The sequence below is a fragment of the Oncorhynchus mykiss genome, chromosome 23 (genome assembly GCF_013265735.2).
Source record: "Oncorhynchus mykiss isolate Arlee chromosome 23, USDA_OmykA_1.1, whole genome shotgun sequence".
In the NCBI taxonomy this organism is placed as follows: domain Eukaryota; kingdom Metazoa; phylum Chordata; class Actinopteri; order Salmoniformes; family Salmonidae; genus Oncorhynchus; species Oncorhynchus mykiss.
This window is the reverse complement of record NC_048587.1, coordinates 42,570,222-42,590,648: the sequence shown is the minus strand read 5'-3', so window position 1 is coordinate 42,590,648 and position 20,427 is coordinate 42,570,222. Positions and strand designations below refer to the sequence as shown.

Below are 20,427 nucleotides of genomic sequence, written 5' to 3'. Positions count from 1 at the left end.
GGTAGTGACCAGTCACAGTCACGTAGCTTTCCATTGCCTTGGAGGTCCACCCGTCTGTGGTGAGGGCAACAGAGTATGGCCTCATGTCTGCAGCCATAAACATCCCAATAGATTTGGTGATGGCTTTAGCCCGGTCTGATTCTGCAGCCAAAGGCTGCTTAAATGCCGCGGTGAGAAGTTGTTGTCGCTTGGCTGAGTTGGCTCCTGTCTGACACACCAGGGTAATGACGCTTTAAACATGTATTTCCATGATCATAAGGCTTTCTTGTGGCATAATGCCTACACAACGTAATGGTGTTGTCCACCACCCTTCTTCCATCATAATATTTGACAGGGAAGCCAAAATGCTCCCATACATGAGTCTTAAATGAAGCGGGAGGCTTTTCCAGTTCTTCAGCTACCCATGGTTGTCACTGCTCTTTTTTCTCCATTGCAATGCGAGCATCCAGGATTGATTCGTTGGGATTCAACATTCCCCGTTCACGTGAACAGTACACACACACACACACACACACAACTGCTTTCAAAAAAAGATATAATAATAAAATAAACCTTCAGGCTTCAGAGTAAAACACAGCACGCATCTGTCTTGTCTTTATCTTTTCATTGCAACTCTGCATCGAGATTTAGGGAATTATTACTTTAAAAAGTAACAGTGGCAGTAAAACTTTCACACTATGATGGTTAAACTTTGCAATTGATCCGCGGTTCACATGCGTGCCGAACCGTGCGGGGTGATCCGTACGGATCAACTACGGTCCGTTACACCACTACTATATGCAGTTGAATTCGGAAGTTTACATACACCTTAGCCAAATACATTTCAACTCAGTTTTTCTCAATTCCTGACATTTAATCCTAGTAAAAATTATTTAAATTGTTTAACCTGGGTCAAATGATTCAGGTAACCTTACACAAGCTTCCCACAATAATGTTGGGTGAATTTTGTCCCATTCCTCCTGACAGAGCTGGTGTAACTGAGTCAGGTTTGTAGGCCTCCTTGCTCACACACACTTTTTCAGTTCTGCCCACAAATGTTCTATAGAATTGAGGTCAGGGCTTTGTGATGGCCACTCCAATACCTTGACTTTGTTGTCCTTAAGCCATTTTGCCACAACTTTGAAAGTATGCATGGGGTCATTGTACATTTGGAAGACCCATTTGCGACCAAGCTTTAACTTCCTGACTGATGTTGCTTCAATATATCCACATAATTTTACCCACAACATGATGCTGCCACCCCCATGCTTCACGTTTGGGATGATGTTCTTTGGGCTTGCAAGCCTCCCTCTTTTTCCTCCAAACATAACGCTGGTCATTATGCCAAATCTCCAATTGACTCAAATGATGTCAATTAGCCTATCAGAAGCTTCTGAAGCCATGACATCATTTTCTGGAATTTTCCAAGCTGTTTAAAGGCACAGTCAACTTAGTGTATGTAAACGTCTGACCCACTGGAATTGTGATACAATGAATTATATGTGAAATAATCTGTCTGTAGACAATTGTTGGAAAAATTACTTGTGTCATGCACAAAGTTGATATCCTAACCGACTTGCTAAAACTATAGTTTGTTGACAAGAAATTTGTGGGGTGATTGAAAAACGAGTTTTAATGACTCCAACCTAAGTGTTTGTAAACTTCCAACTTCAACTTTATATACAGTGCCTTGCGAAAGTATTCGGCCCCCTTGAACTTTGCGACCTTTTGCCACATTTCAGGCTTCAAACATAAAGATATAAAACTGTATTTTTTTGTGAAGAATCAAAAACAAGTGGGACACAATCATGAAGTGGAACGACATTTATTGGATATTTCAAACTTTTTTAACAAATCAAAAACTGAAAAATTGGGCGTGCAAAATTATTCAGCCCCTTTACTTTCAGTGCAGCAAACTCTCTCCAGAAGTTCAGTGAGGATCTCTGAATGATCCAATGTTGACCTAAATGACTAATGATGATAAATACAATCCACCTGTGTGTAATCAAGTCTCCGTATAAATGCACCTGCACTGTGATAGTCTCAGAGGTCCGTTAAAAGCGCAGAGAGCATCATGAAGAACAAGGAACACACCAGGCAGGTCCGAGATACTGTTGTGAAGAAGTTTAAAGCCGGATTTGGATACAAAAAGATTTCCCAAGCTTTAAACATCCCAAGGAGCACTGTGCAAGCGATAATATTGAAATGGAAGGAGTATCAGACCACTGCAAATCTACCAAGACCTGGCCGTCCATCTAAACTTTCAGCTCATACAAGGAGAAGACTGATCAGAGATGCAGCCAAGAGGCCCATGATCACTCTGGATGAACTGCAGAGATCTACAGCTGAGGTGGGAGACTCTGTCCACAGGACAACAATCAGTCGTATATTGCACAAATCTGGCCTTTATGGAAGAGTGGCAAGAAGAAAGCCATTTCTTAAAAGATATCCATAAAAAGTGTCGTTTAAAGTTTGCCACAAGCCACCTGTGAGACACACCAAACATGTGGAAGAAGGTGCTCTGGTCAGATGAAACCAAAATTGAACTTTTTGGCAACAATGCAAAACGTTATGTTTGGCTTAAAAGCAACACAGCTGAACACACCATCCCCACTGTCAAACATGGTGGTGGCAGCATCATGGTTTGGGCATGCTTTTCTTCAGCAGGGACAGGGAAGATGGTTAAAATTGATGGGAAGATGGATGGAGCCAAATACAGGACCATTCTGGAAGAAAACCTGATGAAGTCTGCAAAAGACCTGAGACTGGGACGGAGATTTGTCTTCCAACAAGACAATGATCCAAAACATAAAGCAAAATCTACAATGGAATGGTTCAAAAATAAACATATCCAGGTGTTAGAATGGCCAAGTCAAAGTCCAGACCTGAATCCAATCGAGAATCTGTGGAAAGAACTGAAAACTGCGGTTCACAAATGCTCTCTCCTCACTGAGCTCGAGCTGTTTTGCAAGAAGTAATGGGAAAAAATGTCAGTCTCTCGATGTGCAAAACTGATAGAGACATACCCCAAGCGACTTACCGCTGTAATCGCAGCAAAAGGTGGCGCTACAAAGTATTAACTTAAGGGGGCTGAATAATTTTGCACGCCCAATTTTTCAGTTTTTGATTTGCACTATAAAAAAGTTTGAAATATCCAATAAATGTCGTTCCACTTCATGATTGTGTCCCACTTGTTGTTGATTCTTCACAAACAAATACAGTTTTATATCTTTATGTTTGAAGCCTGAAATGTGGTAAAAGGTCGCAAAGTTCAAGGGGGCCGAATACTTTCGCAAGGCACTGTATATACAGTATATCACAAAAGTGAGTACACCCCTCACGTTTTTGTGACAACACTGAAGAAATGACACTTTGCTACAATGTAAAGTAGTGAGTGTTCAGCTTGTATAACAGTGTAAATTTGCTGTCCCCTCAAAATAACTCAATACACAGCCATTAATGTCTAAACCGCTGGCAACAAAAGTGAGTACACACCTAGGTGAAAATGTCCAAATTGGGCCCAATTAGCCATTTTTCCTCCCCGGTGTCATGTGACACGTTAGTGTAAGATCATTTTAGGCCTAACCCCAGAGAGATAGAGATATGCCGGTGGCAGGCTACTGCACCTGCTATACAGATATAGACATTCAGAAGGAGGGTAATTTGAAATTTTTCGATCAGTATATTTGTATAAAGATAAGCATTATATTGTTACAGTCTTCCTCACCACAAGTCGGAGTCAGTTGGAGTGCCGGGGCACACTGCCTTCATATCATAGGCCTGCAGTAACTAAAGCTTAATAATAGCCACACCATACCTTCACAAACGTTTCTAAACTTTATTAGGGTAATATCAAAAGTAAGTCAAGCCGGTGTTTCTAAGGAAAATACGAGCTGAAGAGTGAATGTAAACCAGGAGGAAAAAAATGCACTACCCTCCCCTGTGCCCTCTATAAAAACACACAACCCTCCCCAAAGCCCCCCCAAAAGTCTGACAACCCTTCTCTACTTTGAACCCTCCCCAGTACATTTCGATCTGCCCCTTAGATAATACTGTTTCATGTGCCCTACAGCTCTTTTCCAGAACGTGTTGCTGGGTAGACTGGCAGGGACCCTGGTACAGAGGGAGGAGCTGGTTCACAATCCAGGGGAGTGGGTGAACAGAGAAGCCAAGAAACGCCAGGCTCTCCAGGAGGGTGGCACTCTAAGGTAGTAGAACACCTGGTACAACACTTTAGTAGTAGAACAATTTAAAGTAGAACTCTAAGGTTGTCGAGCACCAACACCATCTTATATGACCGACCATGAACAATAACACTTGTCTTGGATAGAAGATAGGTATCTTCCTATATCAACTCTAGTATTTCTTCCTGGGTCTGATGTGCGTTGTACATATATAGTTGATATAAGAAGATGCTTTCCTTAGTATTACTTCCTGGGTCTGATATGTTCTCTCTGTGTATTCCTTCACTGTAAGACACACCCTATGGCGCTGTCTGCAGTCCACCCTGACTCCAGTCCTGGCCTATATGGTGGAGGTTCTGGACAGGGATGCAAACCTGGACCTGCTGATCTCTGCTGGCCTCAGTAAGGCCCTCATACAGCTTTGGTTGGACATTCTGGCAGACAGACATATTCTGGACCTTACACCACCACAAAACTCCAGGTATCCAGTTCAGTAAATTGGTATTGTCCCCGAAGGGCAATTGTTTTGTACTTGCTGAGATCTGTCTGTATAAATGTCACTATGAGTAGTTCCAATAACCTTTTTGATTTCAATTTAAGAAAACAACTAAATAAAATACCTGACTGATATATAGTTGTATAATTCAATTTTCCTTTTCCTCTCTAGTGGGTCAGACCAGGAGGTCTTGGTGCAACATTACTTAAGGTTGGGTGGTGAGGAACAGCCCTGTGCTGCCCCCTTCAGTTGGCTCATTAGAAGGCACTTCCAAAGCCTGTGGGAGGAATCAGAGTTTATACCAGGTGAGTGACAACCTTTGTTACCTGGTTTATCTATGTCCCTAATCATGTGTCCGTATTGGGACTATCTAGAATTAAATCAATTATATTATGCTACGAGTGTATTGTCTAACTAATGAATCTCACTCTCTCTCAGTCACAGAGGATGACAGCACCCAGAGGATTGTCCAGTTTGTGAGCACGGCCACCAGTAGCAAGCTCGGTAGCCTTATAGGGAAACTCTCAGACCAGGAGCACCTGGACTTGGACAAACGATACCTGCGTGACTTTCTGCTGCTTTCCTTCAAGATCAAATCTGAAGATGAGCTGAGGGTGCGACTGTGTGAATCTTGAGATACCATTTCACATCACATTTTAAAACAGTCTAGTAAAAAGATATTGGGAAAACTAACAACTGTCAATTAAATGAACAATTTATGAACTATGAATTATCATTCATAAGTGTTGCCATTATATTTTCTCAAGTTGGTTACCCCTGTTCCCGTACACAGGTGTTGACCAGAGCGGCGCTGGGCTGTGTGTCTGAACTCCAGCGTTCCATGACCATTAACCCTGATCTGTCCCCTGCCTGGGTGATGGCTGCAGCTAGACACTATGCTCCCAGACTGGACACTCTGTCCCATATCCTGCTGCTGCAGCCCCAGCTGGCCCCAGACATTCTACAGCAGGCCTCACACACAAAGCCCACAGACATGGTGAGATCACATCAATTACACCGTAAATAAGGTCCAGAGTTAAGAGTTTCACTTGGGCTGGAAGTTTTCCCTGGTCACATATGGCCACAAGGAACAACACTCAAAGAATTATGTTACGACCTGGAGGAAAAAAGAAAGCATGATGACAATCTTTTTTTGTGGCAGCTAGAGGACATTTTGGCTCTTGGAATTTGTGTGGAGAGGACGAAGCTGCAGACTGTGACGTCCCTGTCAGAGTGTGAGTCCCTCTTACGCAGAGTGGAGCTCCTACAGCCATGTCTGGATAGAGCATTCAGTGAGAAGTACAGCTCCCTCTGCAACCCTGGCTGTCTCCAGCACCTGGACTCTATCAGGTACATTCATTGATTGATATAGTTAGTTATTATTTGATTAATTGATTGACTGACTCATTAGTTGATCAGTAGATTGATTCATACCAAATAAAGTCAAAATACAGATTTTTTTTTATATTAGTCACCTTCTTCAACTTCTTCTGTCCTTCAGGTCTATTTGGCGTGGGATGCTTGTAGTAGCAGCATTCATCCAGCAGGTGTTGTTTGAGGGGAAACAGATAGACCCCAGTCTGGAGGATCTGGCTCTGAAACACTGTAGCCTTCTCCAAAGCGTAAGTGAGAATTTGGGTTGTTGATAGTATTAGCAATAATGATCCCCCCACCGTTACAGTTGTGTAGTGGAGGGTATACGCAGGTATTTTGCTATATACCCACATTTAGGACATAGTGTATACTCCCTTATTAATCCCCAGGATGCGTATCAAAGTAGTGTGGTGGAGGTATATACTGTATCAATTAATAAGGCTGATGGAACAGATCAGAATGTTTAGCTTAAAATGTTGATAAATTATTATTTCTTGAAATTTTAAGCTAGCAATATGCACACATTGGTAGGCCTACACACAAATGTTTCAAAATGCAATTTGTGGAAAACACTGTTCTAAAATGCACACCGCACATGCAAGTAATTTCATGGAACAAGATGGAAATATCGGTTTAGAAATTTAGAAAGAGGAGAGATCGAAAGATACAACAACTATTATGGTCTGCTAATATAAATAAAATAATTCCTTTGGCTGATCGACAATGAAAGAAAGTTGAACAGGAGAGCGCATAAGTCTTTATAAAATAAATGCCTCCACGTTTCTATGGTGGGATTTTGGCTATCGGCTACTTTGAAGAAAGGTAAGATATGCCTCATAATATGAAGTAAAACAGAGGTTTCAAACAATGAAGGAACAGGAAAAATATAGTGATGCTAATGATAGGCTTAACTGTCTTCTAGTAGATGGAAAGGCTTTCTCAAAAATCTTCTCAATTAAATGTTAGAGCTACAAAGTAGTCTGACAGAAATATATCATGATTATTTGCATCAATCCAGTGGCCATCTCATGTGCGCTACAGAAACACCGATAACCAAACAATATTAGGTGCCAAATGCAGTTGAATAAAGGGTAACTCAAATCTACATTTTGTGGATTTTTCCCAAGCCTCAAAAGTGGTCTCCTGATGTGGTGTGAGCATTTGTACCCTACATCTCAATTTCCACCTAAAATGACATATCCAAATCTAGCTGCCTGTAGCTCAGGACCTGAAGCAAGGATATGCATATTCATGGTACTATTTGAATGGAAACACTTTAAAGTTTGTGGAAATGTGAAATTAATGTAGGAGAATATAACACATTAGATCTGATAAAAGATAAAACCAAAAAAACATGCATTTTCTATTTTTGTTGCATAATCTTTGAAATGCAAAAGATTGGGGGTGTAATTTAGATTTAGGAAGCTGGGTGTAATTTAGGTGTTGTCCAGTCATGTGCAAAGTTTCAGACTGATACATTCAAGAATGAGATATCTACATAATATTTTGTATCAAGTCTCCCAGCTGTCCCTCACGAGTTTGCCCAATTGTACCCAAGTGGCCAAATTAGTCAATTGATACATTTCCAAGTACATAACTACAGAGAACATACAAAAATGCCATGGTAATAAAAAAAGTACAATTTACACACCCCCAGGAATGTCATACATGATTAGCTTCCCTAGCTTCCCTACATTAGCTTCCCTACATAAAACGGTACTAACCTTCACTCTATATGGCCCGGCGGGGGTGGGTGTGGAGACAGAGACAGCAGAGGGGTCAGACTGGAGGAACCAATTCCTACATTTGAATGAGTGGGGGATAGAGGACTTGAATGTGGTGTCTGAAGTTGCCACAGGTCATCCTACTCTTGACCACTATTGAGGATTTTTTTTTTTTAAACAAAAAAAAAATTGGTTAGAACTCAAGTTTGCGAATACTTATTTTATTTAACCTTTATCTTAGCAGGGGTGAGCACTGCTTAGCATTTTAGCAGGGGTGAGCACTGCTAAGCATCTTAGCAGGGGTGAGCACTGCATCAAATACACAACATATATCTATAAACATACAAAACCAGTCAAACATTTTGACACACCTACTCATTCCAGGGCTTCTTTATTTTTACTATTTTCTAAATTGTAGAATAATAGTGAAGACATCAAAACTATGAATGAAAACATGAAATCATGTAGTAACCAAAAAAAGTGTTTAACAAATCAAAAAATATTTTATATTTAGCCACCCTTTGCCTTGATGACAGCTTTGCAAAAACGTATTTTACTTACTGATATAAAAGGAATGTTACCTTTTCCTTCCAATCTTTATTGCGCGCAGGACTTCTCATGTCACTCTCCCGGTCAATTTCTGCAATAATCTCCTCCAAATGTGTATACTTGAACTTTGATTTAGCGTTTACACTCTTAGGATCCATGTTGTACTTTTTCAGTGTTGAGAAAACTTAATGTAAACTGCCCTGCGTCCTATGGATTTTCTATGGACAATGAATCGCGTTGCGCGCAGCCATAGGACAATGGGCGTTAGTCCTACAAAGGGCATCGCATACTCATGTAAAGCCCAGCTCATTGGCTATCTAGTTAGCTATGTTTCAAAACGATAGGTGGTCATTGGACCAAGAGACAGACAATCAAGTGAACACCGTCCGTCTCATTGTTGCATAATGATGGCTGTCCTCCATGGACTAATTGACCTGTTGTGTAGCCAATACGTAATGTAGAATGATGAAGCAAGGCCTGGTTGCCTTCTAGAGCATCTGAGGATTGCACAGAAACCAAACCTGACCGGGTGAAACAAGGTTTAGCCAGTTAGATTTCATAGATTGTTTTGTTGCAAGTTGAAAGTGTCGGAATTCATGTAAAACGCCGTATACAACATGGATCGTGTTAGTATATAAAAATGTATTTTATCAAACAAAACTACACTACATTGTATCTCTGGAACCCTCAGAATAACAAATCAGAGCAAGATTTGTGAATGTAAATACATTATATACCATCAGAGGTGAATGTATCAAACCAGTTGCCTTGATAAAAGTGGTTTGTAGTTGTGCACAATCATCAAACATCAAACAATAGCATGGTCTTTTTTTCCGCTGTAATAGCTACTGTAAATTGGACACCGCAGTTAGATGAACGCTCATTTAAGCTTTCTGACAATATAAGACATGCTTTTGTTTTCAATGCCATTCTAGTCAAATATCGCATATTGTGCATCAGGACACTAATCCAGTAGAGGTTAAAGCATCCAATTTATTTTAATAAAATGTGACTTTGAGACCGAAACTATTTTTTTTTTAAGATTTCTGACTTAGATGACATTCTCATGTATCTATGTCAATAGTAGACCTACTATTAGCCTACTGCACAGTACAGCTTGGGTTGGCCTGTCTTTGAAAGACCAATATGGTATTCCTAATTTTAGGTCATTCGGAATGTATGTCACTGTTTGTCAAATTATTTTTCACACAGGGCGCCTTTCCTTCGCCAGGTGGGTCATTCAGGAAATGTTTGGCAAAATTAGAGTATACCCACTTCTCAGGGCACCACTACACCACCGCCCGCCCTTGATTGATTACACATTATTTGTCATGTTTAAAGAGAACTCTGCAAGGCCTATTCAACATGTTGGAATCAGTTTGCAGTTTTTATGTTTTTCTTCCTCTCAGCTGATGCAGGACTCTCCTGATCTGAGGAATGTGGACACATTGCAGCAGCTGATTCGTATCCTCAACTCCTATCATCAAAAGTGCATCAGCGGGGATCTGCGGTAAGACTGAATTCAATATCATATTGTTTGGTTTTGTATTAAACTAATATACGCTACATAGCTTAAAGTATGTGGACACATGCCCGTTGAACATCTTATTCCAAAATCATGGGCATTTGTATTGAATTGATCCCGCCTTTGCTGCTATAATAGCCTCAACTCTTCTGGGGAGGCTTTTCACTAGATGTTGGAACATTGCTGCAGGGACTTGCTTCCATTCAGCCACAAGAGCATTTGTGAGGTTGTGCATTGATGTTGGGCGAATAGACCTTGCTCTCAGTCGGCGTTCTATTTCATCCCAAAGGTGTTCAATGGGGTTGAGGTCAGGGCTCTGTGCAGGCCAGTCAAGTTCTTCCACACCGATCGCTTTGTGCATTGTCATGCTGAAACAGGGGCATTGTCATGCTGAAACAGGAAAGGGCCTTTCCCAAACTGTTGCCACAAAGAAGCACATAATTGTCTAGAATGTCATTGTATGCTGTAGTGTTAAGATTTCCCTTCACTGCAACTAAGGGGCCTAGAACAACCATGAAAAACAGCCCCATACCATTATTCCTCCACCAAACTTTACAGTTGGCACCAGTAGCATTCTCCTGGCATCTGCCAAACCTAGATTCGTCCGTAGGATGGCCAGATGGTGAAGCGTGATTCATAAATCCAGAGAACGCATTTCCACCACTCCAGAGTCTAATAGCGGCAAGCTTTACACCACTCCAGCCAACGCTTACATGCTGACCAGAACGGACACGTCGCGTGCGCGAGCGTTGCAAAATAAATTTTGAAATCCATGTTATTCACTTATTGCACCTACACTTCTCATGCGCACCAACGAGCGTCTGCGTTGCCAAGGGCTAAAATAGAAGTAATTCCTATGTCTGACGCAGATCGCGCTGCAAGTCCTGCCTCTCCCATCTCCTCATTGGTTATACCCACGTGGGTGATTGAAAGACGAACTGTTGCAGGATGTCGTGGTAATACTATGAAAGTGTAGATGCCAATCACCAAATAAGGTCAAAGATGAAAAAGCCTGGAAGGAGGAGAGATGACTAGAAACAATTCGGTTTTCTGTTTTATGTGTGGATTAATTGTTGGAGTAGAGGAACTTGTGCATTTCAGGTAAAATAACAACTCAATGTTTATATCCCAGGACAAATTAGCTAGCAACAGCAAGCTAGCTAAATAGGACAAATTAGCTAGCAATACAAAATAAATGTATGCACGATGGCGCACACGCGCAGCCGGTTTGGGTTCCGTGTTAGCATTGCACATGGTGATTTTAGGCTTGTGTGCAGCTGCTCGGCCATGGAAACCCATTTTATGAAGCTCCCAAATAACAGTTATTGTGCTGACGTTGCTTCCAGAGGCAGTTTGGAACTTGGTTGTGAGTGTTGCAACTAAGGACAGACTATTTTTACGAGCTATGTGCTTTAGCACTCGGCTGAGCCGTTGTTGCTCCTAGACATTTCCACTTCACAATAACAGCACTTACAGTTGACTGGGGCAGCTCTAGCAGGGGAGAAATTTGACGAACTGACTTTTTGGAAAGGGGGCAACCTATGATGGTGCCACGTTGAAAGTCACTGAGCTCTTCAGTACGTGCCATTTTACTGGCAATGTTTGTCTATGGAGATTGTATGGCTGCATGCTCGATTTTATACACCTGTCAGCAATGGGTATAACTGAAATAGCCAAATACACCAATTTGAAAGGTTGTCCACATACTTTTGGCCATTTAGTGTTTCAGTGATTTCAGCTTCACATCACTTTAACAGTAAACTTGATATTTTCCACAGTATATTGAGCCATAGTTGTATTTATTATTTCTCATGATACTTTCTACCTCCTAGGTTTGGCATCAATTGCCCAGTGTGCCTATCAGAGCTCAAAGAGCCATCCACCCTGCCCTGTGGACATGTCTTCTGTCTGTCCTGCCTCCAGAGCAGCCTCCAGACAGACAGGCATTACTGTCCCAAGTGCAGGGAAGACCTGCCACCAAACTTCCAACCCTCTGTATCTAAAACCATCAAGTGAGTTCAGAAACGGCCTTCAACATCCACCCTTCACCATCTTACCTAATTTACCTTTTCTGAAGCGTGCATTTGTCTTTACCCCATCACACAGCACAAAGTTTATACAAATTGTAGTAGAAAGGTCTTTATGAATGTGACAGATGATATTTTCGTCAGTAAGTGTTTCAGTGAAGCGTCCAGCATTCCCAGTGAATGGATTGACTCCAGTGCTGTGACAAACCCCTGTGCTATCTCAGGTCAGCCCTGCAGCAGCATGCAGAGATCAGGGGCTGCTGTAACTCCTTCTTCCTGGAGGTGGTTTCCCGGTTCTGTCTGTCTGACGGGGAGAGCCCCAGAGAGGGTGTCGTAGAGCTGCTTTTCTCACTACTCATCTCTGCACAAGGTGAGTGCCCTGGAGGAGATGGGAAGCCATTTTGAGCTACTGTGTAGTGGCTGGAGCCAATTCATATATTACATCTACATGTTCTGATTTTGTATGCCTGATATTATACGTTTTTAATTTTGTCATACAGTCGTTTTCATTGCAAGTTAAAGCATAATGTTAGCTGGCTGGGTCGCTAGCTAATATTTCATGTATGATCTTTGTAGTAATATTATCTCAAAAAGCCATTTGTATTGCTAGTTATAGCCTAATGTTAGCTTTAGAGTTCAACGTTTTGATTAAGAAAGGTCATTGAATGAGACTTGTCATTTATGTGTGTGTGTTTGTAGGGAATGTATACAGGACCAGAGAGCTCACTCCCTTCCTAGAGTGTGTTGACAACAGTCCTGTTGTCCGCTCTGTACTACCTAAACTCCTGCTGCAATACAGGTACAGGCACTTCAAAGTATACATTCTACTCTGACATCTACTAACATATGCACACATTTCTCTCACATTGTCTGTGAAAGAGCTGGCCTTACTCTATCACTTTATGGCTTTTGTTTTTAAGACCGATAAAAACTGCTCAAAAGTATTGTTTATTAATTTTATTTATTTAACCTTTATTTAACTAGGCAAGTCAGTTAAGAACAAATTGTTATTTACAATGACGGCCTACCCCTATTGTATTTATAAAAAATAAAATCCAGAGTAAGTTAAAAACAAATTTTAGTTGTATTGATGGTAATAGGGCTTTCATAGGCTATGGGGTTATAGTGACCTACTGTATTTTGAGGTGGTTTGTAGGTGTGGAGTTATTATAATGGGTTATAGTGGGCTAATATAGTAGGCTAAAGTGAGTAATAAGCAGTGTTTCCCAACTCCGGTCCTCCAGTACACCCAAAAGTACATATTTGTGTTGTGGCCCCGGACTAGCACACCTGACTTTACTGGTCAACTGATCATCAAGCTCTTGACAAGTTGAATCCGGTGTTTTTGTTCGGGACTACAACACAAATTTGTGCTGTTGGGGTTACTCGAGGACCGGAGTTGGCAAACATTGTACTATAGCATAAGCCATAGAATGGGTTTTTAAGCTCTCAAAATGTTTTAGTTTGAACATTCTGATGGTTTTGTGGCAGTGATTTCTTTTTAGAATGTTGTAGCCTGCATTCTGTCATTTACAGTTTATGAAGTATGAATGGTAGCAAAAAGCTGTGTTGAAGCCGTCTAAGTTGAGTCGGTCTGCACATTTCAATGTTGGGTTGGTCCTTGTAGCTGAAACGGATAAAGAGCAGTGGCAAATCCAGATTTTGCCTTTGGAGTCTATGAAGCTTTTATGAAAATTTAAAACGGTTATAGTTCAAAAAGTTTGAAAGCGTGCTTCCAGACCGGAAGGAACTCTGGAGCCTTGACTGGTTGAGGTGTAGAATGATTGGGGCATTTTCTCAATTGCATACTCCTCGCGTCCTCTCTCCTCGCCTCTTTTTCAAAACCCATTGGATGATCATCAAGTCGATGGTTACCGCTTTTCAAAGTGTGTTGCATTATGGGGATAAAAATAGTCAGACTTGTGTCTACATGTCGACTGCGTGAACATGAGGTCATTAATTTTTGGCGGCAAGTTTCTACAGTTGCTCTTCAACAACTTAATTCTGCAGCCATCACCTGCATTGTGGGAAGCTCTATTGTCAACCAATCATTAGGGTGTTTTCGTTTTGTGTTGTTATGTGCTAATAACATTTAGAATACGTTACCCAGAAGGCTATGCAGATGGTTAAAGAATGCCTTCCATGGCTAAACATGGAGTTTTCTAGCTGAAGTATATGTTCATTAAAAGTAGTTAAACCTATGCCCCGGTTTGTCATTATATAAGAAACAAACATTTTGACCGACGAGAACGTGACCAAAGACTTGACTGAAACAGGAACCAACTTTGCTGCAATTCATGTACAGTGGGGCAAAAAAGTATTTAGTCAGCCACCAATTGTGCAAGTTCTCCCACTTAAAAATATGAGAGAGGCCTGTCATTTTCATCATAGGTACACTTCAACTATGACAGACAAAATGAGAAAAAAAAATCCAGAAAATCACATTGTTGGATTTTTAATGAATGTATTTGCAAATTATGGTGGAAAATAAGTATTTGGTCAATAACAAAAGTTTATCTCAAGACTTTCAACTCCCTCCAAAGATTTTCTATGGGGTTGAGATCTGGAGACTGGCTAGGCCACTCCAGGACCTTGAAATGCTTCTTACGAAGCCACTCCTTCGTTGCCCGGGCGGTGTGTTTGGGATCATTGTCATGCTGAAAGACCCAGCCACGTTTCATCTTCAATTCCCTTGCTGATGGAAGGAGGTTTTCACTCAAAATCTCACGATACATGGCCCCATTCATTCTTTCCTTTACACGGATCAGTCGTCCTGGTCCCTTTTCAGAAAAACAGCCCCAAAGCATGATGTTTCCACCCCCATGCTTCACAGTAGGTAAGGTGCTCTTTGGATGCAACTCAGCATTCTTTGTCCTCCAAACACGACGAGTTGAGTTTTTACCAAAAAGTTATATTTTGGTTTCATCTGACCATATGACATTCTCCCAATCTTCTTCTGGATCATCCAAATGCTCTCTAGCAAACTTCAGATGGGCCTGGACATGTACTGGCTTAAGCAGGGGGACACGTCTGGCACTGCAGGATTTGAGTCCCTGGTGGCGTAGTGTGTTACTGATGGTAGGCTTTGTTACTTTGGTCCCAGCTCTCTGCAGGTCATTCACTAGGTCCCCCCGTGTGGTTCTGGGATTTTTGCTCACCGTTCTTGTGATCATTTTGACCCCACGGGGTGAGATCTTGCGTGGAGCCCCAGATCGAGGGAGATTATCAGTGTTCTTGTATGTCTTCCATTTCCTAATAATTGCTCCCACAGTTGATTTCTTCAAACCAAGCTGCTTACCTATTGCAGATTCAGTCTTCCCAGCCTGGTGCAGGTCTACAATTTTGTTTCTGGTGTCCTTTGACAGCTCTTTGGTCTTGGCCATAGTGGAGTTTGGAGTGTGACTGTTTGAGGTTGTGGACAGGTGTCTTTTATACCGATAACAAGTTCAAACAGGTGCCGTTAATACAAGTAACGAGTGGAGAACAGAGGAACCTCTTAAAGAAGAAGTGACAGGTCTGTGAGAGCCAGAAATCTTGCTTGTTTGTAGGTGACCAAATACTAATTTTCCACCATAATTTGCAAATGCATTCATTAAAAATCCTACAATGTGATTTTCTGGATTTTCTCAATTTGTCTGTCATAGTTGAAGTGTACCTATGATGACAATTACAGGCCTCTCTCATCTTTTTAAGTGGGAGAACTTGCACAATTGGTGGCTGACTAAATAGTTTTTTCCCCACTGTATATAGTGGATATGTACAAATTAATGTGATATGAGACTCTTTCCCACTTTGTACAATTGTACAATATACACACATTTTCAGTTTGTAAGTGTGTTTGTTATATGGGGGTTGGAGACATGTTTATTTCATTATAAACAACAACGTTTATAAATGGCAAAACTGCCATGTTGCACTGAGCCTTGCTGACTTTCGGCTGTCACAAATCAAATAAAAATCTAATTTTATTTGTCACATGCTTTGTAATCAACAGGTGTAGACTAACATTTGAAATGCTTACAGTGCATTCAGAAAGTATTCAGACCCCTTCACTTTTTCCACATTTTGTTACTTTACAGCCTAAAACTTCTCCTTAATGAAACCGCTGTGTCAGATTTCAAAAAAACTTTACGGAAAAAGCAAACCATGCAATCATCTGAGTACAGCTTTCAGACAACAAAGCAGCCAAAAAGATATCCGCCATATTGGGTAGTCAACATTAGTCATAAATAGCATTATAAATATTCACTTACCTTTGATTATCTTCACCAGAATGCACTCCCAGGAATTGCAGTTCCACAATAAATGTTTGTTTTGTTCGATAATGTCCATCATTTATGTCCAAATAGCTTCTTTTGTTAGGGCGTTTGGTAGACGAATCCAAAAGCGCGTTCAGGTCCCGCCGAACGTCGGACAAAAAGTTTAAAAAGTTCCGTTACAGCCCTTAGAAACTTGTCAAACTAAGTATAGAATCAATCTTTAGGATGTTTTTATCATGAATCTTCAATAACGTTCCAACCGGACAGTTCCTATGTCTTTAGAAAAGCAATGGAACGAGAGCTAACTCTCTCCCGCTAACTCTCTCCCGCTAACTCTCTCTCCCACTGTATCTACAATAGTGGCTGAGTTTAAAAAAAAACCTCTCAGATTTCCCACTTCTTGGTTGGATTTTTCTCAGGTTTTCGCCTGCCATATGAGTTATGTTATACTCACAGACATCATTCAAACAGTTTTAGAAACTTCAGAGTGTCTTCTATCCAATACTACTACAAATATGCATATATTAGCATCTGAGACAGAGTAGCAGGCAGTTTACTCTGGGCACCTTATTCATCCAAGCTACTTAATACTGACCCCCTCTCACCAAGAAGTTAATCGATTTTAGAATAAGGCTGTAACGTAACTAAATGTGGAAAAAGTCAAGCAGTCTGAATACTTTACGAATGCATTGTACTTATGGGCCCTTCCCAACAATGCAGAGAAAGACAATATAAAAGTAATAAGTAATATTAAATACACAATGTGTAACGATAACTTGGCTATATACACTATACACTTTATTGTTTATTTACATGGAAATTCATTCTGTGATGTCAGCATACAACTAGACATACACAATATTATATTACATGCAGTACGGAGAGTTAGTAAACAAGTCGCACATTTATATTTTTACATATTCAAAGTCTCTGCGGCCTTCTGTCCGACCATGTATTGGACCTGCATATGTCCCACTGTAAAGCAGTGCGAGGGCTGATGGAATTAAACTCGCCTGGCACCTAATTCTTACTGAACAGTTCTCCATCCGGAAGGCAGCAGCTCAAAAGATTGGGCAAGATTGTGTGTGGGGTCCTCTGATGCGTTTGACCTTGTCCTTTGCCTGTTTATTTTCCTTTGTCCTTTGCCCCCCCCCCCCCCCCCCCCCCCCCCCCCCACACACACACACACACACACACTGCAGCCTGCAGAGCTTGGACCCCAGTTTCACAGTCCGCCTGAGCATACCCTTATTGGCCACTGACAGCCCACTGTACCAGGTCAGGAAACAGAAAGTCAGCACACTCTCTATATGGCAGGTGTCGTAGTTGGAGAGTATCCGGGTGTTGACATTCAGTTGTCTGCGCAGGAGGTATGAGGTAATTGAGGTAGATATGTACATTTAACTTGGAGTAAAGTGACTAGGCAACAGGATAGATAATAAACAGATGCACCTCCCCCAACTTCGTCCTCGATTTTCGTCTACGGTCTGTTGCTTTCGCCCTAACCCACTCAAACCAGCCCTTGACTTGAGTGAATGTCAACAAGATGCTTAACAAGCATTGTAAACAGTGGGTGTCTCGGCACACAGTCACTTCAATTAGATGGAACATTTGAGTACATCTTTTAACAAAGCTTGTGCAGAGTGAATCTATGGTTTAGGTAAATCTGAACATAGCACTTGTTACAGTGTATGTGTACTGATAGATTAGATGCCTAAGTAGCTAGAACAACAATGGGTTATTCTCTCTACCGTACCTGCTGTCTTGAACTCTGAATGCTCTGCTATGAAAAGCCAACTGACATTTACTCCTGAGGTGCTGACCTGTTGCACACAGTCTACAACCACTGTGATTATTATTATTTGACCCTATCTGTCATCTATGAACGTTTGAAAATCTTGGCCTTGCACTGTTATAATCTCAAGCCGGCACAGCCAGAAGAGGATTGGCCACCCCCCATAGCCTGGTTCCTCTTTAGTTTTCTTCCTAGGTTCCTGCCTTTCTAGGGAGTTTTTCCTAGCCAGTGTGCTTCTACATCTGCATTGCTTGCTGTTTGGGGTTTTAGGTTGGGTTTCTATATAGCACTTTGACATCTCCTGATGTAAAAAGGGCTTTATAAATACATTTGATTGATTGATTGGATGACTACTGGAATTTGAGTGAAACTATGTTTTAATTAGATCTGAACATTCCATGAAAGATGGATGAAAGACAGATGGAATCACTTGCAGATTTTTAACTATAAAACACCAGAAAATTGATAGGGTCACCTCCTATAAGTATCTTGGGATTTGGTTAGATGAAAAGCTGAATTTCAAACAGCACATTGATAACTTGACCAAGAAACTGAAGTTGGAATTGGGTTTCTATTTTAGGAACAAATCTTGCTTTTCAATGTGAGGCAGAAAATATCTTTTTTATCACTGCTAGAGTATGGTGATATTGACTTTATGCCTCAGCAAGGACCTTGAAAACCCTGGACACAGTGTATCATGGTGCTTTAAAATGCTACATCACTTACCCATCACTGGTAATTAATTACTTAAAAATCATACAATGTGATTTTCTGGATTTTTGTTTTAGATTCCGTCTCTCACAGTTGAAGTGTAAAATTACAGACCTCTACATGCTTTGTAAGTGGGAAAACCTGCAAATCAGCAGTGTGTCAAATACTTGTTCTCCCCAATGTATGTGACACTTTCTTTTGTGTGTATTTAGTATTTTTCTGTAATTTTTTATGTACACACTGCTATTTCCCTGTTTTGCCTTCTTGCGAGGTCGCCCTCGCAAACTATGTTTTTAAACTCAATGGGTCTTACCTGGTTAAACAATTTTTTTTTAAATGAATCAGGTGATCCCAATTTTGATGTATCCTTATAGCGACTAAGTAAGCGATATAAATGTTTTTGATAGCATAGCTAAATCTTTGCCTAAATATGCTCCAGCTTTTTCACCTGCATCTGTTGACAGGCATGTAGGCCTATGTAGCACTCTGAGGGGGGTTCAGTTGATGACACCCCCCCCCCCCCCCCCTAGTTTAATTTCTCAAAAGAGGAATTTATATCAGGGAATGGGTCAGTTACATTTCAAATCCATTCAATTCAGAAAGTAATTATAATTTAATTTCCAAATTTTCCTAATTGAAAAGCATTAAAGTCAATTTGAATTTGAGTGTCCTTCCTGAATTGACTGGAATACCTGTACTCTCCAGGGTGGTTGTCCTCATCATCCTCCTCTTGGTATGCCTCTCCCTCAGCTTAATTGTCATCACCTACAGTATGTGGAGATTGTGAATCATAAAATGATTGCAAGTTTCACCAGCAGCAGTCAACAATCAATGCTCAGGCAGAACATGTTGTGAGTATGACAACTTGCTGTCGGCCTATAGCCAAACCAACTTACTAGCATGTGAGCTGTTTATGTTGGTGTGCATTGAGGCAACAACAGGTCTTTTATCTTAGGATTTCTTACATTTCCGATAGGAAGCGATACATGCTTTTACCTCCAGCAATTCGAGCGACTTCTCTTTTTTCATGCAGGTAGCACTGTTTCAAGGCCTTGCACTTATTTCTTAGGATGTGCCAGGGTTTGTTATATCCCTCACTTTGAAAGTCCTGATTTAATTCTTGAAACAGAGGAGTTTCTTTGGAGTTTCCAATCTAAAATGTATTAGGAAATGTGTCTTGTTTGTGAATTAAACTTAGAAAGACCTTGGTGTCTTCCTCTGTCCACTTGTATCTTGTCATGAGGCGGCAGGGTAGCCTAGTGGTTAGAGCGTTGGACTAGTAACCGGAACGTTGCAAGTTCAAACCCCCGAGCTGACAAGGTATAAATCTGTCTTTCTGCCCCTGAACAGGCAGTTTAACCCACTGTTCCTAGGCCGTCATTGAAAATAAGGGGGGGTTGATATATTCACTACTATATTTATATATTCACTACTGTAATGGTCCAGGTTACAAAGTGGCTCAGTGAATCGTGTTTGCATCTCAATGTGAAAAAATCTGTTTGCATGTTCTTCACAAGGAGGGCAAACTGAGCCAGATGTCTATGTGTCAGGGGAGAAGCTCCAGGTGGTATCTGATTTTAAGTAACTCTCTTTTAAAAAGCATGTGAAAAAGGTCATTCAAATAACCAAATTCAACCTAGCTAATTTCCGATTATACGAAATTGTTTGACTACAGAGGTAGCAAAACTGTACTTCAAATCTATGATACTCCCCCACTTAACATACTGCTTGACTAGTTGGGACCAAGCTTGCTGTACAACATTAAGACCTATTCAGTCTGTCTACAGGCTCTCGAAGTGCTTGA

The 20,427-nt window shown here is 41.0% G+C and overlaps 1 protein-coding gene across 11 annotated transcripts in view; it reads left to right on the top strand.

Annotated features, from left to right (window-relative positions):
* rnf213b (ring finger protein 213b) overlaps positions 1-20,427 on the top strand; it is a 73,423-nt gene that overhangs the window by 28,261 nt on the left and 24,735 nt on the right. For all 11 annotated transcript variants that reach the window (XM_036960490.1, XM_036960488.1, XM_036960487.1 and 8 more), the window contains 11 exons: positions 4,052-4,187; positions 4,456-4,644; positions 4,831-4,964; positions 5,098-5,273; positions 5,453-5,656; positions 5,822-6,009; positions 6,161-6,281; positions 9,716-9,816; positions 11,664-11,843; positions 12,083-12,228; positions 12,558-12,657. In XM_036960490.1, coding sequence (XP_036816385.1) covers positions 4,052-4,187; positions 4,456-4,644; positions 4,831-4,964; positions 5,098-5,273; positions 5,453-5,656; positions 5,822-6,009; positions 6,161-6,281; positions 9,716-9,816; positions 11,664-11,843; positions 12,083-12,228; positions 12,558-12,657 — 1,675 coding nt within the window. The remainder of the gene's footprint in view (positions 1-4,051; positions 4,188-4,455; positions 4,645-4,830; positions 4,965-5,097; positions 5,274-5,452; positions 5,657-5,821; positions 6,010-6,160; positions 6,282-9,715; positions 9,817-11,663; positions 11,844-12,082; positions 12,229-12,557; positions 12,658-20,427) is intronic.